The sequence below is a fragment of the Schistocerca serialis genome, chromosome 2 (assembly GCF_023864345.2).
Source record: "Schistocerca serialis cubense isolate TAMUIC-IGC-003099 chromosome 2, iqSchSeri2.2, whole genome shotgun sequence".
Classification (NCBI taxonomy): Eukaryota; Metazoa; Arthropoda; class Insecta; order Orthoptera; family Acrididae; genus Schistocerca; species Schistocerca serialis.
Genome location: NC_064639.1, coordinates 349432913 through 349453175, shown reverse-complemented (window position 1 = coordinate 349453175; position 20263 = coordinate 349432913). Strand labels below are relative to the sequence as shown.

At 37.9% G+C, this 20263-nt stretch overlaps 1 protein-coding gene across 6 annotated transcripts in view; it reads right to left on the bottom strand.

The window, feature by feature from the left end:
- LOC126457154 (zinc finger protein 385B-like) overlaps window positions 1–20263 on the bottom strand; it is a 135514-nt gene that overhangs the window by 61051 nt on the left and 54200 nt on the right. For all 6 annotated transcript variants that reach the window (XM_050093231.1, XM_050093229.1, XM_050093226.1 and 3 more), the window contains one exon: window positions 16174–16339. In XM_050093231.1, the coding sequence (XP_049949188.1) occupies window positions 16174–16339 (166 nt within the window). The remainder of the gene's footprint in view (window positions 1–16173; window positions 16340–20263) is intronic.

Genomic DNA, 20263 nt, shown 5'->3' with positions numbered 1-20263 from the left:
TATGAGACAGGTGAAATACCCTCACAATTCAAAAAGAATATAGTAATTCCAATTCCAAAGAAAGCAGGTGCTGACAGGTGTGAAAATTACTAAACTATCAGTGTAATAAGTCACAGTTTCAGAATACTAACACAGGTTCTTAACAGAAGAATGAAAAATCTGGTAGAAGCCAATCTTGAATATAAAATATTTGGATTCTGAGAAATGTAGGTACATGCAAGGCAATACAGATCCTACGACTTCTCACAGAAGACAGATTAAGGAAAGGCAAACCTACATTTATAGTACTTATAGGCTTAGAGAAAGCTTTTGACAATGTTGACTGGAATACTCTCTCTCAAATTCTAAAGGTGCCAGGGATAAAATACATGAAGCAAAAGGCTATTTACAATTTGTACAGAAACCAGATAGCAGTTATAAGAGCCAAGGGGCGTGAAAGGAAAGCAGTGGTTGAGAAGTGATTGAGATGGGTTTGTGGCCCGTCCCCGATGTCATTCAGTCTGTATATTGAGCAAACTGTAAAGAAAACAAAAGAAAAGTTTGGAGTAGGAATTAAAATCCATGGAGGAGAAACAAAAACTTTGAGGTTTGGCAATGACATTGTAATTCTGTCAGAGACAGTAAACAACATGGAAGAGTAGTTGAACAGAGTGGACAATGTTTTGAAAGGATGGTGTATGATGATCATCAACAAAAGCAAAGTGACAATAATGGAATTTAGTTGAATTAAACCAAGTGATGCAGAGAAAATTAGATTAGGAAATGACACACTTAAAGTAATAGATGAGTTTTGTTGTTTGGGCAACAAAATAACTGATGATGATTGAAGTAGTTGCTTTTTGTTGTGGTCTTCAGTCCAGAGACTGGTCTGATACAGATCTCCATGCTACTCTATCCTGTGCAAGTTTCTTCATTTTCCAGTACCTCCTTCTGAATCTGCTTAGTGTATTCATCTCCCAATCTCCATCTACGATTTTTACCCTTCACGCTGTCCTCCAATACTAAATTGGTGATCCCTTGATACCTAAGAACATGTCCTAGCAACCAATCCCTTCTTCCAGTCAAGTTGTGCCACAAATTTCTCTTCTTCCCAATTCTATTCAATACCTCCTCATTAGTTATGTGGTCTACCCACATAATTTTTAGCATTCTTCTGTAGCACCACGTTTCTAAAGCTTCTATTCACTCCTTTTCTAAACTATTTATTGTCCATGTTTCACTTCCATAAGTGGCTACACTCCACACAAATACTTTCAGAAACGACTTCCTGACAATTAAATCTATACTCGATGTTAACAAATTTCTCTTCTTCAGGAACGCTTTCCTTGCCATTGCCAGTCTACATTTTATATCCTCTCTACTTCGACCATTACCAGTTATTTTGCTCCCCAAATAGCAAAACTCATCTACTACTATGTCTCATTTCCTAATCTAATTCCTTCAGCATCACCTGGTTTAATTTGACCACATTCCCTTATCCTCGTTTTGCTTTTGTTGATGTTCATCTCATATCCTCCTATCAAGACACTGTCCATTCCGTTCAACTGCTATTCAAAGTCCTTTGCTGTCTCTGACAGAATTACAATGTCATCGGCAAACCTCAAAGTTTTTATTTCTTCTCCATGGATTTTAATTCCTGCTCCGAATTTTCTTTTGCTTCCTTTACTGCTTGCTAAATATACAGATTGAATAACATCGGGGATAGACTACAACCCTGTCTCACTCCCTTCCCAACCACTGCTTCCCTTTCATGCCCCTCGACTCTTGTAACTGCCATCCGGTTTCTGCACAAATTGTAAATAGCCTTTCGCTCCCTGTATTTTACCCCTGCCACCTTCAGAATTTGAAAGACAATATTCCAGTCAACACTGTTAAAAGCTTTCTCTAAGTCTACAAATACTAGAAATGTAGGTTTGCCTTTCCTTAATCTTTCTTCTAAGATAAGCCATAGGGTCAGTATTGCCTCATGTGTTCCAACATTTCTACGGAATCCAAACTGATCTTCCCCGAGATCTTGCAGCCTTGACTTATTAAACTGATAGTTCGGTAATGTTCACACGTGTCAACGCCTACTTTCTTTGGGATTGGAATTATTATATTTTTCTTGAAGTCTGAGGGTATTTCACCTGTCTCATACATCTTGCTCACCAGATGGTAGAGTTTTGTCAGGACTGGCTCTCCCAAGGCTATCAGTAGTTTTAATGGAATGTTGTCTACTCCCGGGGCCTTATTTCGACTCAGGTCTTTCAGTGCTCTGTCAGACTCTTCATGCAGTATTATATCTCCCATTTCATCTACATCCTCTTCCATTTCCATAACATTGCCCTCAAGTATATCACCCTTGTATAGACCCTCTACATACTCCTTCCACCTTTCTGCTTTCCGTTCTTTGCTTAGAACTGGGTTTCCATCTGAGCTCTTGATATTCATACAAGTGGCTCTCTTTTCTCCAAAGGTCTCTTTAATTTTCTTGTAGGCAGTATCTATCTTACCCCTAGTGATATATGCATCTACATCCTTACATTTGTCCTCTAGCCATTCCTGCTTAGCCATTTTGCAGACTAGCAATGGCAAGAAAAGCATCTATGATGAAGAGAAATCTGTTAATGTCCAGTATAGATTTAAATGTCAGAAAGTCTTTGTATGAAGTGTAGCCATGTATGGATGTGAGACACGAATGATAAGTAGAGAATAGAAGCTTTTTAAATGTGGTGCCACAGAAGAATGCTGAAGATTAGATGGGTAGTTCACGTAACTAATGAAGAGGTACTGAATAGAAATGGGTTGAAACGAGATTTTTGGCACAACCTGACCAGGAGAAGGGATCGGTTGATAGGATACATTCTGAGACTCATGAGATCACCAATTTAGTACTGGAGGGAAGTGTGTATGTGTGTGTGTGCGTGGGGGGGGGGGGGGGGGGGGAGGGGGGGTAAAAATCGTAGAGGGAGACGAAGAGAAGAATACAGTAAGCAGATTTAGAAGGATGTACGATGCAGTCAATACTCAGAGATGAAGAGGCTTGCACATGATAAGATTAGCATGGAGAGGTGCATCAAGCCAGTCTTTGGACTGAAGATCTCAACAACAATATAGCTTTCAATGGGCACTTCTTCAATTATGTTTACTGCTTTTAACTTTCAATCATTTATTTCTCACCATGTTTCTCTTACCAGCCCAGTAACCATAATTCTTGTTCATTTTACCACTGCCAATTCGAAGATTTTCCTTCACCCTAGCAAGAATACCGTCAAGGGAGTCACCAGTGAAGGGCAGAGGGAGTAACTACAACACTGCTCCCTCCTACCCAGAAAAAAATCTTTACATCCTGACTCACCACACAGTCAGAATATTAACAGAAATGGTTAGCAAAAGAATGCACTCGCAATCCAATGCACCAAATGTTAGCAACAATGAGTTCTGTACGATGCACATGTGAACTATATAAATTGCTTCTGAATTTGACTAAAAGCACATCATAAAATAATTCACAATATGCTCTAGTGGGTTTGCACTTTCATCCAACAGCTGCTTCAATTCAGTATAATTTTGAAGTAAGTCAGAATACATAATGGATACTGACTAGTAAGAAGTGTATCTAAGAGTCATTTGTCATCAAATCTCAAAACTATTCCATTATTCACCATGAAACTACCATTAGTGTCACCTGCTGTTCAAGTCCTGGCTACACTCTTTAGTCGTGTTCCAAAGACTCTTCCTGAAGTACTGCCTGGCATTTTTCATCCCTCCTAAGGAACTTTGTCACCACTCTGGTCCGACATATACAGTGGGTGGCCATTATTTTTCAACTTTCAGGAAGTTTAGCTCCCACCCCCTATTTTGTTCCAATAAATAAAAAAAATCATAATTTCATCTCAATCAGCAATTAAAAGACACCCCTCATCGACCACGAAGTTCTGAATTTTGTTATGCAGTTTCTCACTATCATTATTATCAAATAATGTCTTTTTATTATTTAATTGTAATAACCCTGCAAGATTTTTATCTGAATACTGTAACATATAATACATCTAAATTATAATTTGATTACAGTACTTACAAACAGTTGTACATTGCACATCGTTCTTTATTAACACTATTATGACTCACCCGGATAAGGCATCATCTGGTTGTATTAAAAATCAGAAATTTTCTGACAAAAAGCATCCATCAAGAAGACATAATACCAACTAAAATGTACTAAAAGACAAACTCATGGAGGCAACGACAGGCATAGCAACGCATAACATGACCTTGCGTGCAAACTATAAACAAAGCTGTACATCACAACTCCAGAAACCCGTCCGTATTCACATAGTGCATATGTACAAATGATTGGAGTTATTAATACTAAAACATTAATAGTGTTAGTAGAGATGGCTGTAGTAGCCAGGCGGGAGCAAAAGTGGCATCTAGTGGTGAACACCTGAAACCAAACAGGCTACTATGGTTCTGTCAGCGAGTTTCGTGGCGATAGTTGCATGTGATCACCTGTTGTGTTTCTGTATCTACATCTACATGGATACTCTGCAAATCACATTTAAGTGAGTGGCAGAGGGTTCATCGAACCACCTTCACAATTCTCTATTATTCCAATCTCGTATAGTGCGCAGAAAGAATGAACACCTGTATCTTTCCGTACAATCTCTGATTTCCCTTATTTTATCATTGTGATCATTCCTCCCTATATAGGTCAGTGTGAACAAAATATTTTCACATCCAGAGGAGAAGATTGATGATTGGAATTTCGTGAGAAGATTCCATCGCAAAGAAAAATGCCTTTCTTTTAATGATGTCCAGCCCAAATCCTGAATCATTTCTGTGACACTCTCCCATATTTCGCGATAACACAAAATGTGCTGCCTTTCTTTGAACTTTTTCGATGTACTCCGACAGTCCTATCTGGTAAGGATCCCACATCATGCAGCAGTATTCTAAAAGAAGACAGACAAGCGTAGTGTAGACAGTCTCCTTAGTAGGTCTGTTACATTTTCTAAGTGCCCTGCCAATAAAACACAGTCTTTAGTTAGCCTTCCCCATAACATTTTCTGTGTGTTCCTTCCAATTTAAGTTGTTCATAATTGTAACACTGAGGTATTTAGTTGAATTTATGGCTTTTAGATTAGACTGATTTATCATGTAACTGAAGTTTAGAGAATTGCTTTTAGCACTCATGTGGATGACCTCACACTTTTCGTTATTTAGGGTCAACTGTCACTTTTCACACCATTCAGATATCTTTTCTAAATCATTTTGCAGTCTGTCTTGATCTTCTGATGACTTTATTAGTCGATAAACTACAGCGTCATCTGCAAAAAACCGAAGATGGCTACTCAGATTGTCTCCCAAATCGTTTACATAGATAAGGAATAGCAAAGGGCCAATAAGACTACCTTGGGGAATGCCAGAAATAACTTCTGTTTTGCTCGATGACTTTCCATCAATTACTACGAACTGTGACCTCTCTGACAGGAAATCACAAATGCAGTCACATAACTGAGACGATATTCCATAAGCACGCAATTTCACTACGAGCTGCTGGTGTGGTACAGTGTCAAAAGCCTTCCGGAAACCCAGAAATACAGAATCGATCTGAAATCCTTTGTCAGTTTTCTAAACCCATGTTGACTGTGTGTCAATAGACCGTTTCCTTCGAGGTAATTGATAATGTTCGAACATAATATATGTTCTAAAATCCTGCTGCATATCGACATTAACAATATGGGCGTGTAACTTAGTGGATTACTCCTACTACCTTTCTTGAATATTGTTGTGACGTGTGAAACTTTCCAGTCATTGGGTATGGATCTTTTGTCGAGCGAACGGTTGTATATGATTGTTAAGTATGGAGAAAATGCATCAGCATACTCCGAGAGGAACCTAATTGGTATACAGTCTGGACCAGAACACTTGCTTTTATTAAGTGATTTAAATTGCTTCACCACTTCAAGGATATTTACTTCTACATTACTCATGTTGGAAGCTGTTCTCAATTCGAATTCTGGAATATTTACTTCATCTTCTTTTGTGAAGGCAATGCCAAAGCCTGTGTTTAGTAACTCTGCTTTGGCAGCACTGTCTTCGATAGTATCTCCATTGCTATCATGCAGAGAAGGCAAAGATTGTTTCTTGCCGCTAACATACTTCACATATGACCAGAATCTCTTTGGATTTTCTGCCAGGTTTTGTTGTGGAAACTGTTATAAGCATCTCGCATTGAAATTCGCGCTAAATTGCGAGCTTCTGTAAAAGATTACCAATCTTGGGAATTTTGTGTCTGTTTAAATTTGGCATGTTTGTTTTGTTGTTTCTGCAACAGTGTTCTAACCCATTATGTGTCCCAAGGATGATCAACTCCATTGTTTGTTAATTTATTACGTATAAATCTCTCAATTACTGCAGATACTATTTTCTCAATTTAAGCCATATCTGGTCTACAATTATATTATTAATTTGGAATGAGTGGAGATTGTCTCTCAGGAAGGCGTCAAGTTAATTTTTATCTGCTTTTTTGAATAGGCATATTTTTCGCTTATTTTTCGAGCATTTGGGGATTACAATATTCAATCTTGCTACGACAACCCTGTGTTCACGAGTCCATGAATCAGTTTTGATGCTCGTTATTAACTCAAGATTATTTGTTGCTAAGAGGTAAAGTGTGTTTTCACAACCGTTTACTATTTGCGTGAGCTCATGAATTAACTGCTTGAAATAATTTTCAGAGAACGTGTTTAGCACAATTTTGGATGATATTTTATGCGTACCTCCAGAATTGAACATATATTTTTGCCAACATATTGAGGGTAAATTAAAGTCACCACCAACTATTATTGTATGAGATGGGTACGTGTTTGAAATCTAACTCAAGTTTTCTTTGAACCTTTCAGCAACTGTATCATCTGAATTGGGAGGTCGGTAAAGGATCCAATTATTATTTTATTCCAGTTGCTAATAATGACCTCTGCCCATACTAACTCACAGGAAGTATATACTTCAATTTTGCGACAAGTTAAACTACTTCTGACAGCAACAAACATGTCGGCACCAACCGTGTTTAGCCTATCCTTTCAGAACACCGTTAGGTTCTTCGCAAAAATTTCGGCTGAGCTTATATCCAGCTTTAGCCAGCTTTCAGTGCCTGTAATGATTTGAGCATCAGTGCTTTCTATTAGCATTTGGAGCATTGTGTTGCACTGGGATGGAAAGTTGTTTCCAGCACTCAAAGGTGCTGAAAAGGTTGATAAATTGGCAGTATTAATAATCTTTCAAAGCAGGGAACAATTGTTGGGAGTTCCTGAAATCCCAACAACTTCTGTAGACAATAAAGCCATGGCTGTCCACCAGGCTTTGGGGAAGTGGGGTGTAGCTGACAAAATTAAGCCATTTTGCTGTGATGTGACAGTAAGCAATACAGGTTGAGTAAATGATAGCTCTAAATATCTAGAAAAATTGTTCTGTTGTCACCTGTTATATCTCCCTAACCATCACCACACATTTGAATTGGTGCTGAGGACCTGTTTCAACTCACTGATGGAAGCAACTTCTGGCCCAGACATAGAACTTTTCAAGAAATTTAAAGCTCCTCCTCCTCCTCCTCATCATCATCATCTCATTTAATGGAGTGGCGACAGGAAGGGCATCCGGCCACCCCTTAACCATGCCAAATCCGACCGTAACCTCGCCGCCCTGCGAAAATGCTGGACCAAGGCACAAGAAAAAGAAGAAGAATCAGTAAGGCAGCTGCCAAAAATGTTTCAAATCACCTTTGGTACTTAGCTGCAGAATCTGTGGCTTTAGCTTTATTTTATGACAATGATCCAGCAGAGGTGAAGGAAAATATAGCTACAGTTTATCTTGGACTTAGAAAAATATGAAGAGGAAGAAGGGAGGGGGGAAAAATCAAGTGGTAAGGTACTTTATACACAAAAATTATCTTTCTTCTTTCGCAAATACTGACTTTCATCTTTTGTGACAAATGTTACAAAACCTTTCTTCAAGAGTTTTCTATCAGTACCGATTTTCTCCACAAAGATTCTTCAGCATGGAAAGGTGACTCTCCCTACAAAAGTGCAATTCAAAAACCTGAGGAGATGGTGACTACGAATGCTGCTGTAGAAAGAGGTGTCAATCCCAGTCAGAACTATAATATCTTTCTCACAAACTATGCTCACAAAATACAAAACAGAGAAAAAAAACCTGTTTTGCATATTGTTGCTGGAGTGTGGGGTGCACTTGCTTGTGTGAGTGAATGATGTGTGTCTCCCTTTTACAGATGAAGGCTGTGGCCAAAAGCTATATGTAAGTATCTTTTAATTGTGCCTGTCAGCAACTTCACATGTCTTTTTTATGTTAATTAGCGATCTGTCTTTTACTACATTATTGCATTATTGTAAGTAAGATAGTTTCTCAAATTGAAAATGTGTGCACCCATATTGTATCTTGAATTCCTCAAGTGATATTTCCAGAAATATGGGCTAAATGATTTTAAATTAGAGCTACGTTTATTTGAATGTGCCACATACATTACACTCACCAAAACCAAGTACTCAGTGGAGATAAGAAAGAATACAATGTGTTTTAATGAAAACAGGTCTTGTGGATGCTATGTTCCAACTTTAAGTGTTTTAGGATGGCCTAGAATTTCCTGGATCAGACGAAGTTTTTCACAGTCTGCTTTTCTGTCAGCTAAAACAAAAGTGTGATAGCTAAGGGTCACACTAACATACACATCACGCACATTTACACTACAATTGACTGCCTCTGTCTTTTTGCAAAATTCTTGTACTCTGCGCCAGTAGTTTCCAACATCTCATTTCTATGCTGTAAATTGTTGCTCTCCAACAGCAACTGATGAGGTTATTTCAAATACATATGTTTTGTTCTTGCACCTACCCACAAACCAATCCATAAATTCTATGACACCTTTGTCAAGCTCTTATAGCCCCTTCTGACTACACATTGTTGACTGTCTTCTGTATCCCAAGAAACAGTCTCCACCTCTCACAAAACACACTGCTTCTGAACACCCTCTTCAGGTTTCCAAATCTGTCATCAACTTCTCTTACAAAACTTTGACCTCTCCAGAAATCTGTGTCTTTTCAAAATGCTTCACTGTCAGCTTCAAACATGGGTTTGATCCTGTTGAACTAACAAATTTCTTCACCAGCCATTATACTAACCGTAGCATGCTAAAATTACATACTGAACCTGTTTCTAAAGGCTCAGTCCCCTCAATCTGTATTCCAGTGCCACATCTGTACAGTCACCCCATGACAATCTTCCTGGAATTCTTCATTAGCAGCATAACTTCAGCTTTCTTCTCACAAAGAAGCCAACATAATATCTATGAACAAAAAGTCATTCATCAGTTTAAAACCAATCCAAACAATATTATCTTCCTGCAGACAAAGGTTCCACTGCCACTGTTATAAATAACAGTGATTAAGTTTCTGAGGATCTCCTCCAGCATCCATACAACTCAGCTTTTCTTACAAACCTTAGTATTTCGAACCTATCACAGGAGTCCAAGATGGCTCCTGGCAGCTCTTCAATTCTCTCTCTGACAAATCCTCTACCTTCACAGCCCAACAACTTCAACCAATTACATGTAGTCTCAAATCCTACATCCAAAACATTAATTTTTCTCCTTCATCTGACCAGTGTTCCTCTCCCATTACAAACAGACAGCTTACTGATCATCATGGAAGCCACATCACTGTGCACTCACATCGAACCTCCATAAGCACGGTCTGGTTGCCAAGGAATATAGCCTTTCCCAGAGCCCTCCTGATACACCAAACCCAAAACTTTCTTCCTAAATATTTTGATGAACCTGTTTCTGAGCTCTGTGGCTAAATCAAAGCACAAAACTGTGGAAAAGCTATGAGTGTCCACATGGCATTACCCTGTGCTAATCTGTTTACTGGGCACTTAAACAAATCTTTCTCATCCACTTAACACTTAAAGCTCCCTTGTATGGCTTAGATTCATTCTCTACAAAATCATGATCTGGACGCTTTTCAAGGCAGCATCTGCTCTTTCTTTTTGTACCTCTCAGATGTATTTAGAAAAATTTTAGATTATTTGGGTCCATTCAACATTAAAAATATTTGTACCCTACGAACTTTGCAACCAAGGATATTTGCCTGAGCCTTAATAGACAGAAAATATCCTGCCCAGCCAGTCAAGCAATAGATATCCCCAGTCATCTCTTCCTGCAGCACCCACGGAGGAGGAGGACAAGGAGAATAGTGTTTGACGTCCCATTGACAGTGAGGTCATTGGAGACAGAGAGCGAGCTCAGATTAGGGAAGGATGGAGAAGGAAAGCAGCCGTGTCCTTCTGATGGAACTATCCAGGCATTTGTCTTAATCGATTGAGGGAAATCAGGGAAAATCGAAATCCAGATGGTCAGATGCAGGTTTAAACCGTCGTCGTCCTGAATGCACTTCCAGTGTGCAAACCACTACGCTACCCCTCTTGGCAACATCCACAAACCCACATCATTGTGACCATTTACATACAGTATGTCACAATCATCCAATACATCCTAGGCTTTCAAAAACTCATGCACATTCTTTGCCAGCGCTTCAACTACATCTCACTGTGCCTTGACAAGAGGGACATCTGTCTACAGTCCTCATCACCAAATCTAAGCAATATCCAAAGATAGTTCTATATCGATCTTGTTCCCAATTCTGCTCCACATACATCATTTTCCTGTGGATGACCTAAGATGGAAGGCTCATCCTGTATACCTGATGCAAGGCTCACCCTTTATACCCACAGACCATCTCCTACCACAGCCCAGTCATAGACATATTCTATCTTACAGAAGGAAGTGCCACATGTGAAAGAATCCACATCATATACCAGCTGTGCTGCACTAATGTGCAATGTTTTTTATGGGAATGAAACTAAAACCATAGTAACAAATAAGCAAATTAGGCGATTCCCTGGTCCCAGTCCACAGCCTGCTATTACCGATTTATCCGCGATGTCCAAGTGACAACTACTCTTGCCTTTCTTAAGAAGGGTGTTAAACGTTTCTTTTTTGTAGTTTACTATGTACACTCTATGTACATATTCCCTTCACACATTTCCTTTTCATTACAAGGTTCAGATCTTTTAGGGTATAGTAGTACGTCTCTGTCAGCGTAGAAATTTCTTTCAAAGGAAGTTCTTAAATGATCGAACTTGTCCTCCAAGTACATAGATTGTTTTAGCCTGGTCCACAAATTTTTTTGATCTCTTCCTTTTTCTATTTGGGATGGTGACTGGAATTATTCTATAGATACCTATCCGTGTGAATGGGTTTTCTGCAGAGACTTTGTGCTCTAAAGTACTGTCACTGTTGCTACATATCTGTACATCTAAAAATGAAATCTGAGCTTTCTCTTTCTTCATTGTGAACTCTACAGGGTGTTTCAAAAAGGACTTTACAACTTTGAAAATTCATATAAATTAATTCCTAGTACCTACAAGGCTGCCTTCATTGAACCTGAGCATGCTAGCTGGGTTTTGGTTTGAAGAACAAGTCAGTGACAACAGTTTCAGTGTAATTTCCTTATCCAGTAGGCTAAAGATCCTCCTAGTAGGATCTACAGTTTATGAGTAGCATAAATTTTTTGTAGAAACAGGGTGCTCTGTAAAACGTGGGAAATCATCAGGTCATCCATCAACGGGATAGTGTACCTGCATATGTTACAACAATTTTTGATACCAGAGACCGATGAGGATGACCAAGAACAAAATGTTTACTTCATGTGAGATCGTGCACCACCCTACTACCTGGCTGATGTCCGGGATTTTCTCAGTGATCACATTCCAGGTCAATGGATTGGCCATGATGTGCCAATTGCATGGCCCCCATGTTCCCCAGACCTGACACCACTTGATTTTTTTTTTCTGGTGAGTCATCAAGGATATTGTGTTTGTACCTCCTGTGTGGCTTCTCTGCATGAACTTAGAGCAAGAATTTATGCCACCACAGAGTAAGTTACACCTGCAATGCAACAGCAAGTTTGGGAAGAAATTGACTTCCGATGGGATGTGTGTAGCATAACCAACAACATACAACATCCTTAGTTTAAGGTAAAAAAACAACTTGATGTGTTTCCCTACAAAATAACACTAAACCCAGCCTTGTATCTTCTTTCAATAAATTTACATGAATTTTTGAAGTTGTTAAGTCCTTTTTGAAACACCTGTATATTACAATTAATATCCCATCTGATGGGCTGCTTCTTCAAACTTTTCCATATAAAAAATCAGTACATCTGCACTGAGTATGTTACCCATAGCCACACCATCTGTTGCTTCATATAATCTATCGTACCACTGAAATTAAGCTGATGAGAGACAGCGTTCAGAGAGCTCTGGGATATCGTTTGAAAAATTGCTTTCCATTTATGACGTAATCTCATTAGGAGAAACCATACCAAATAGTGATACAATACCAAAACTGGCCGTATCAACATTCAGATTCAGCATAAAGGATTTTAATTTCTCCATAAAATGAGCAGAGTCTTTAACGTAAGTGTCAGTTCATCTTATAAACGACTGTAGAAGTGTTTGGCAATTACATATATTTGGCGGGCAATCAATAGTGCTAACAACAGGATTTAACGGAACACCAGCTTTGTGAATTTTTGGTAAACTATACAATCTTGGTGGTCACTCTTCTGATTTGATGACTCCCTCTTGACAAAGGGAGAAAATGAGGGGGTTCTTATTAGCTTATTCATTACCCTAAGAATAGAAGTTGTGTGATCTGCATTAATTTCTGTACCTTCCTGATTCCAATGTGTTGTGAATTTTACTGCAGCACTCTTCTTTTATCATTACCACAGTACCACTGCCCATATCTGCTGGAAGAATTAGAATGTCTTTGTCAGAATTTAAATCTCAAGAAAGCTTTCATCTCACCTTTAGGTAAGTTACTGTAATGTGGCTTGCTCCCAAGATGCATCCTAGCTGTTTCCATGTATATTACATCTGCTACTGGTTTAGGTAAAAAACTAATTCCAATTTTAATATTAGCAACAATGTCTTCCACTGGTATCTTCAAAGGTACAGCTGCATAGTTTCCTCCTTTGCACCTTCTAGAACCGGCTGTAAACAACACTACACTGCCACTAATCACAAACTTGACAACCTAGTTGCTGAAATATTGTACATAACAAAACCATCGACTTCAATAGATCCTTCAGTGCACACAGCACTAACACCCCCCCCCCCCCCCCCCTGCCCAAGTATTAGTGCCTTTGAAGTACATGTCCTGTTCCCACACCCTTATCTGCATCCGCTCTTTACCTTTCCTGTCATTTTTCAACAATTTCCTTCATCTCCTGGACTCTCCCTTCTCCTTCCTCCTGCTCTCTCAGTTTTGAAATGATCAACTTTCAATTCCGCATTTTATTATTTCTGTTGACACCAATCTGCCCCACCCTCTAAAATGCCTCCCACTGTCTCCTCACCAACTCCTTCCCCCACAGATCTTGCTACCTCTCTATTGCCTTTCCACTTAACCAACTCTAATCAACCTGAACAACCACTGATAAACACTGATTGCTGCTTGAGTGCAATGTGACTGTGTCTGGTAGTCTGTGTGGTTGTGTGTATATACAACAGAAAAAGACTAGTAGCTCAAGAACTAATTCAGTCCCTGTTCTCTTTGTTACAGAGAGGGACAGATCAGCAATAGGTGAATGGCTGCCTTTCCTCATTTTTCTTTACTATGACTATTACTCAATTACACCTGCATCGGTGAAACATTGCACTTGACAGTTCACATTATGCCAAGTTATGCTGGCTACACTGCAATAGCGATGTTGCCACAGCAGCCTCTACACACATAGCAAACAATATTGTTTTCATTTTGATCTCATAAATGCAAGTTATTGAGCAATAACAATATATATATAAGAATTCATTTTCGGATTGCTACCACAATAACAGCAAATAAACAACTGCATAATAATGTATATATAATCATAACAAAGCACACACTTTTGATAATAGAGCAAAGAAATACAGAAAAGAAGTATTTGATGATGACTGATATCTTGAAAACAATATGGTACACAGTTTACAAATAAGTAACAACCAAAATTGCAACTTTCCACTCTACGTCTCATAATGATGATGATGCAATAAATAACTAATATTCGTAGCTTTTCACACAATGGTGCAATTCCACCCATCTCCCCATCGTTACTGTAGTCGGAATCAGCACCAAACTCAGCTTCACAATCATCATCACAAACACAAATCATGAGCCACAACAAATGTACATTTTCTAGCAGGACTTTGCATTCGTTTAGCACTTTGTAATGGAAGTCCGTAATTTTCAGCACAATTTTTAGTAACTTTTTCCCGTCCCTGAAAAGTTCACTTTCTTTTAACAGCACTAGTAACTTTTATGTTGTAGGATACTGCTCTAGTAAGCATAAATATGCCTGTGAATTGGACCAGTCTTTAAAAAGTCCAATTCAGTGATAGGGTGAGGCTGCTTTTTCTTCTTTCACGAAAAATACATTATCTGATCCAGACGGCTTCGAATTGTTAGGGCTCACACTACATTTTTCAACTTCTGCAGTAACACTCCCTCGCTTACTACGGTTCTTGCACTAACTCCAAGAACTTTTGATGTCCATACCACAACTTTATTGGCAGGAACTGATGGCTGTTCATTAGTACTTGGGTATTCTTTCTCCTGCTCATAACACTCGCGCGTTCTCTGTAGTAACTTCAGTGCCTCGCAACGTCTTGCTGCAAAGGATAAAGGATTCACTAAGCAAATGAAGCTCAGTCGGTAGAGCACTTGTCCGCAATACACAAATGTCGTGAATGGGAGTCTCGGTCCGACACACTGTTTTAATCAGCCAGGAAATTTGGTATCAGTGCACACTCAGCTGCGGAGTGAAAATTTCACTTTGTGAGTTGTCTGAAACTACTACTCAAGATTTAAGAGTAGTATTGTAATGTGCTCCTAAGTGGCTGCATCAGCTATTTTTATTTGTTCACTCTTCAGTCAATCACACATATTCCCATCTATTACATACTTTGCCTTAATTATAATATACAGAAAACAGCCACCAAAAAGAAAAAAATATTAAAAACAAATAAATAATGATATAGTTCATACAAGGTTGTAAGATTTTCGCTATCAGCAGTATTGGTACTGAAAACCCTGTTACCAGTCTTTTGGGCAATATTCTCACATCTTTTTTTTTCTTTCTCAATGACTGACATTCCGTCAAAAACAAGTTTGTTACAGCAAGAGAGTTTGGCCATATTACAATTAAGTTTGCATAAATTATTGGCCTTTCACTTAAACAAATGTAGTAACGAGATAATACTCTACAAAATTAATGACTCTCCACTAACCCCTATTTACGGGATGCAAAATAATCATTAAATAATATTTGTCAACGTGAGGTATGTTCATTTCATTACAGAAACTTTAATAAGGGCTGAATATCTCCTAATAGAAATATTCTCAAGTGCAAAAAATATAAATGTGCATCATTTGCATTTTAAAAAATACAAATAAAACTTACATTTTTTTCTAAGCCCTACTAATCTATGAGACAAAAACTTTTATTATTACTATTATTATTATTATTACTGATATGTGCTTTGCAAGATGAACTGCATGACACAAAAGAACATATTGTATTATTTTGTATGCAGACAACTATGAAACAGAGAGCATTCATTACATGAACTATTTCACTGATATAAGATAACAAGAAAAATCAACATATTATACATATAATTTAGAATTTATATTCTTGTTGCATGTTGTGGCAACTGTGTAAGACACACATACATATCTAAGTTGGCATCGAATGAATCCCCCTCTTACAGAACGTGACTGCAGCCAACACTGAGTAATTTAGACACTGCAAATTGATTTTTGTGATTCATGATGACAAAAAACTGAAATTATGGAAATGTATTAAAGATACTCATTTTCTGCACACAGTAACAGATCCAAGCAAGTACACTCAGACAAAAACTGTTGAACAAACAGCCAGTAGTTGTTATAACTGGAAAATGCTCACCAGTAAATACAAAGTAGAGATTAATCTAAACGGTGTTAAAAGACAATTTCTCACAATGAATATCCTACTTGTCCTATCTTCTTACACACTAGTCTCTGCTTACTTGTTTTTTTGTTGGCAATTTGCCCATAATGTTATCCATAACAGCTTTAGTGACAGGATCAGTGGCAGGGAAACTAGGAGCTGCAGCTTCAATGGGCTTTCTGTCCATGACAGCTGGAATAGGCATTGTCGTAACTACTGGCTGGCTTAGTGGGACAGCTGGTGCACTGCAAGAAAAAGAAAAAAAAAACCACACTCAACATATATTAGAAATGCCATTGCAAGACACAGATAAAAGAGCAAATGAGTAACAGTCAGCTGCTGCTGAAGAATACTTTTCCTTTTACAGGAATGTATGAAGCCAGCAGTTTGAAGTACTTATGACATTACTAGCAGTAACATGAATGTTATTCACAAAATATGGTCATATGTAAACAACTGCATTACTTTATCTTTTGGTAACTAAAATTTCTTCTCTCATTCCCTGTGTCCCATAATGCAAACTGACGAATACGACTTTATATTGCAGTTTCCTTTTTTAAATTTCAGCTGAACCCATTAAAAAAGTGCTAGGCTATAAACCAGATGTAAGATGATGTACACCTTAAATGTACTAAGTATTTATCCTCCATTGCTTTAAAATATTGTAAAGTTTTGTTTGAGAATCCTTTATCTAAGCAACTCAGATAAAATAATTATGTTAATATGCTAACTGGCTCTCTAAATCAGCACTAGCATCGCAGGCTTATAAGCACAATTATTACTTCTTCAAGAATTAAATAATAATAAATACCATATGTGCCCTAATGACAATCTAAGACCAAATATGTAGATTTTGGAGAAAAAATAAAAAAGGTCTTGCAATTTGTAAACTCTGTTTTCCAAATAATCTCGCTTTCCACTCACAAGGGAAACTCCCCATCATACCCCCCTCAGATTTAGTGGTAAATAGCCCCGTCAAAAACTGAACACAGATCAGGCATGAATGCAAGAAAAAGATGTACTGAACTGTGAGAAAAGAAGAAAAAAATAGAAACAGTGAACAGCCCAAGCTCAAGATGTATAACTTCAAGTGAACTGCGAGAACCATGGTGTTGTGTTTGTGTGATCACAGGGCTGGAATGCAAAGTGGAGATCCGTGTTCACAACTCACTCGTACCCCCCCACCCCTCCCCCCACAAAATTATGAACTGCCCATCCAGTCATTGACAATGTGTCTGTTCTCCTCCTGTAGTCTTGGCAACTGTCATACTAATAACTGGTTACAGAATATGAGTCATATGGTAAGAATATATTACTGTCGCAAGTAAATGTGCTGAACTGTGAGAGCAGGCAAGATGCCGCATAGGCCTCTCACAGAAATGAAAGCAACAAATGAACAGATATGAATTATGTTACAACAAAGGAATTCAAGACTCAAAACCTCCAAAACAGAATGCAAGAGTAATAGTATGTGAACAAATAGGAGGTACATACGTCCGGAGGTCCCTTCCTTACACCTCACGTTGCAAATGGACATCACACCACAACACAGACACAAAACTGAATACAGCAAACAGACACGTCAATGACCAGATGGACAGTTCATCATTTTATGGAAAAAAGAAAAAGAGAAAAAAAGAGGGCACAAGGGAGATTTGAACAGGGGTCTCCCTCTTTGCAGTCCAACACTGACAACATAAACACAACGCCATGGCTATTCAAATTTGCTTAATGTTGCACATCTTGAGCGTGAACTGTTCACCGTTTCTATTTAGCTTCTTTTTTCACAGTTTTTCCTGTTTTCATGCTTGATCTACATTCAGTTTTTGATGGGTTATCCAATGGACCATCTTACCACTAAATCTGAGGGGGGTGCATTTGGGAGTTTCCCTTGTCAGTAATAATAAGACCAACAATCCGTAATTATTTATGACTCTTCAAACATTCATAACAAATAAAAACATTACAGATGCTGAACTGAAGCTATATAAAAACTGAGATACGCAGCTTGAATTAACTATTTCCAGATGCTGACAGAGAAATTAAATAAAATCAATGAAAATGCCATAATTAACAAAAGCTTCTAAGGAGAAGTGTACAATGATGACAATGCAGGGTACTAATTCATCATATTTGTTAATAGTCTATGCACTACTTTGAAAACAGCACTCTGAAATCCTCAGGGAAACCTCAGATCACTTAAAGCATCAACATTAACATAATATATTTTGAAAAGTTGGAAAATGTAACAATTTACACATCTTATTTGACACTAGGAGCTCATATAGTAAAATCAAATTAATATGGAGCGTCATTAACAGTTAAATAGGGAAATAAGTCATAGGAGATATCATTATTTCTATGAAACAAAATGGAAGCAATATATAAGACTTTAGATAGATTTTTAACAATTACCATTAAAATAAGTGAGAAAACTTGCTGCAAACATTTCAGAAGACAGAGCCAAGGTGTACACAGAAACAGTAATACGCAGAAAATTCTGTGCGATTAATATGGGGCTGATAATAATATTTCCCATAAGACAGTAAAAAGTTATGACCTTACTGTAACTCGTCTTCTATGGGACACACATTAATTCAGTGTAATTTCCTGTACCGGAAAAAGAAGAAGAAGCCATTATTAGACCTCTTTCATATAATGGTGAGTATAAAAATTACTGAGCAGTTTCCTTCCACCATTTTCCTGAAATTTTAACCCTTTGACTGCTTTGGACATCTTAAGACATAGCTGTACTTCTATCCCCTTCACCCAAAGATCTTCAAAGTTTAAGTTATTTAGTTGAAATATTTGCCAATGTTTGCTATTTGGAGGGGAAATATCCTGTTGATATTTTTAACTTCTCTTTACGTTTCTGGAGTTTAGTCATACTGGCTTGTGGGTATTATTCTATTCGTTATGCTTATCTACAAAGGCAAAGCTCATTTCATTTTATCAAGAAAACAATACAGTTATCTATTCATTGAGAACAAAAAATTCTAGAGATAGTAGATTTGACAGTATGTCAGATTTTTCGATACTGAAAACGGTTTTGACTCTTTCCCGGAAACTCAATGCAGAAGTTCTGAACCGTATACTTCAGAAGGTGTAGCAAACCACTCATTCATCCTACAACAGATGTCACTGATTAATCATGAAAATACAAAGAATCTGAAAGAGATGGTGAAACGCTGGAGAAAGGAGCATGTTTTAGCAACACATTTCATTAAGAAAAAGTCATTTTTCTTCATTTAAGCAAGCATTTTTATGATCTCACCACCACATATAGTAGGCAGACAATAGTCATATTTTATGATATTCCTAATACTAGACCAGATGATATCTGTAGAGGAAGAAACCAATCTATTTATCCACCTACCATGGCCAACAAGCAAGAATCACTGAATTCTTGGTTATTAAAGCTCAAAAATACAGGTTAAGTATATCAAAGGAAAGTATATCGAGAAAATTAATAAATATGACACAGAATTACTGGCTAGTACTTAGTTAAAGGAGGTGAAATATTTAATGCTTCTAATACACACACGCAAAGATGGTATGGAGGAGGGAAGGTTTAAAGAGAAAGGCAGGATAATAGCAACCTACTTGTACAAAGGTGAAACGATCAGGGGGGGAGGGGGGGGAGCATTTGTGCCATCACCTTTTGTTCTTTCTGTGTGTTATCTGCAGTACTTGCCTGTCACATTTTTCATCATTTGATGCCTACCTCCTCATTTTTAGCTACTTTTGTCAGGTGCCCCCCTCTCATCCTGTAGTAACCTCACTCTATCCCTCTTACATCCCCTAAGAAGGAATTAATAGTTCTAAAAATTAGGACAATGTCATCACTTTTACTTTTATGTGAGTCTGTAGGCATTACTAAACATTTCACTTTCTGAAGCTAAGTACTGTAACGATACAGTACTTAAAAACAACTTATTGTTTCTTTTGTATTTTCCTTCTCATGGCTAGGGCAAAAAGTAACCATCACTGGTCAGAGTTGTATTTTTAAACCCTCCACCAGTCATGCTGTTGTATTTTGCACAAAAACAGGCAGTTTTTAATTGCCTATCACTTCTCATCAGCTTCTCAGAAAATTTGCGCCAACTCTTCATCATGACAGTACTCTTACATGCTGCCTGCCCCTCCTCACCACTTTATTGTGGCTCCTT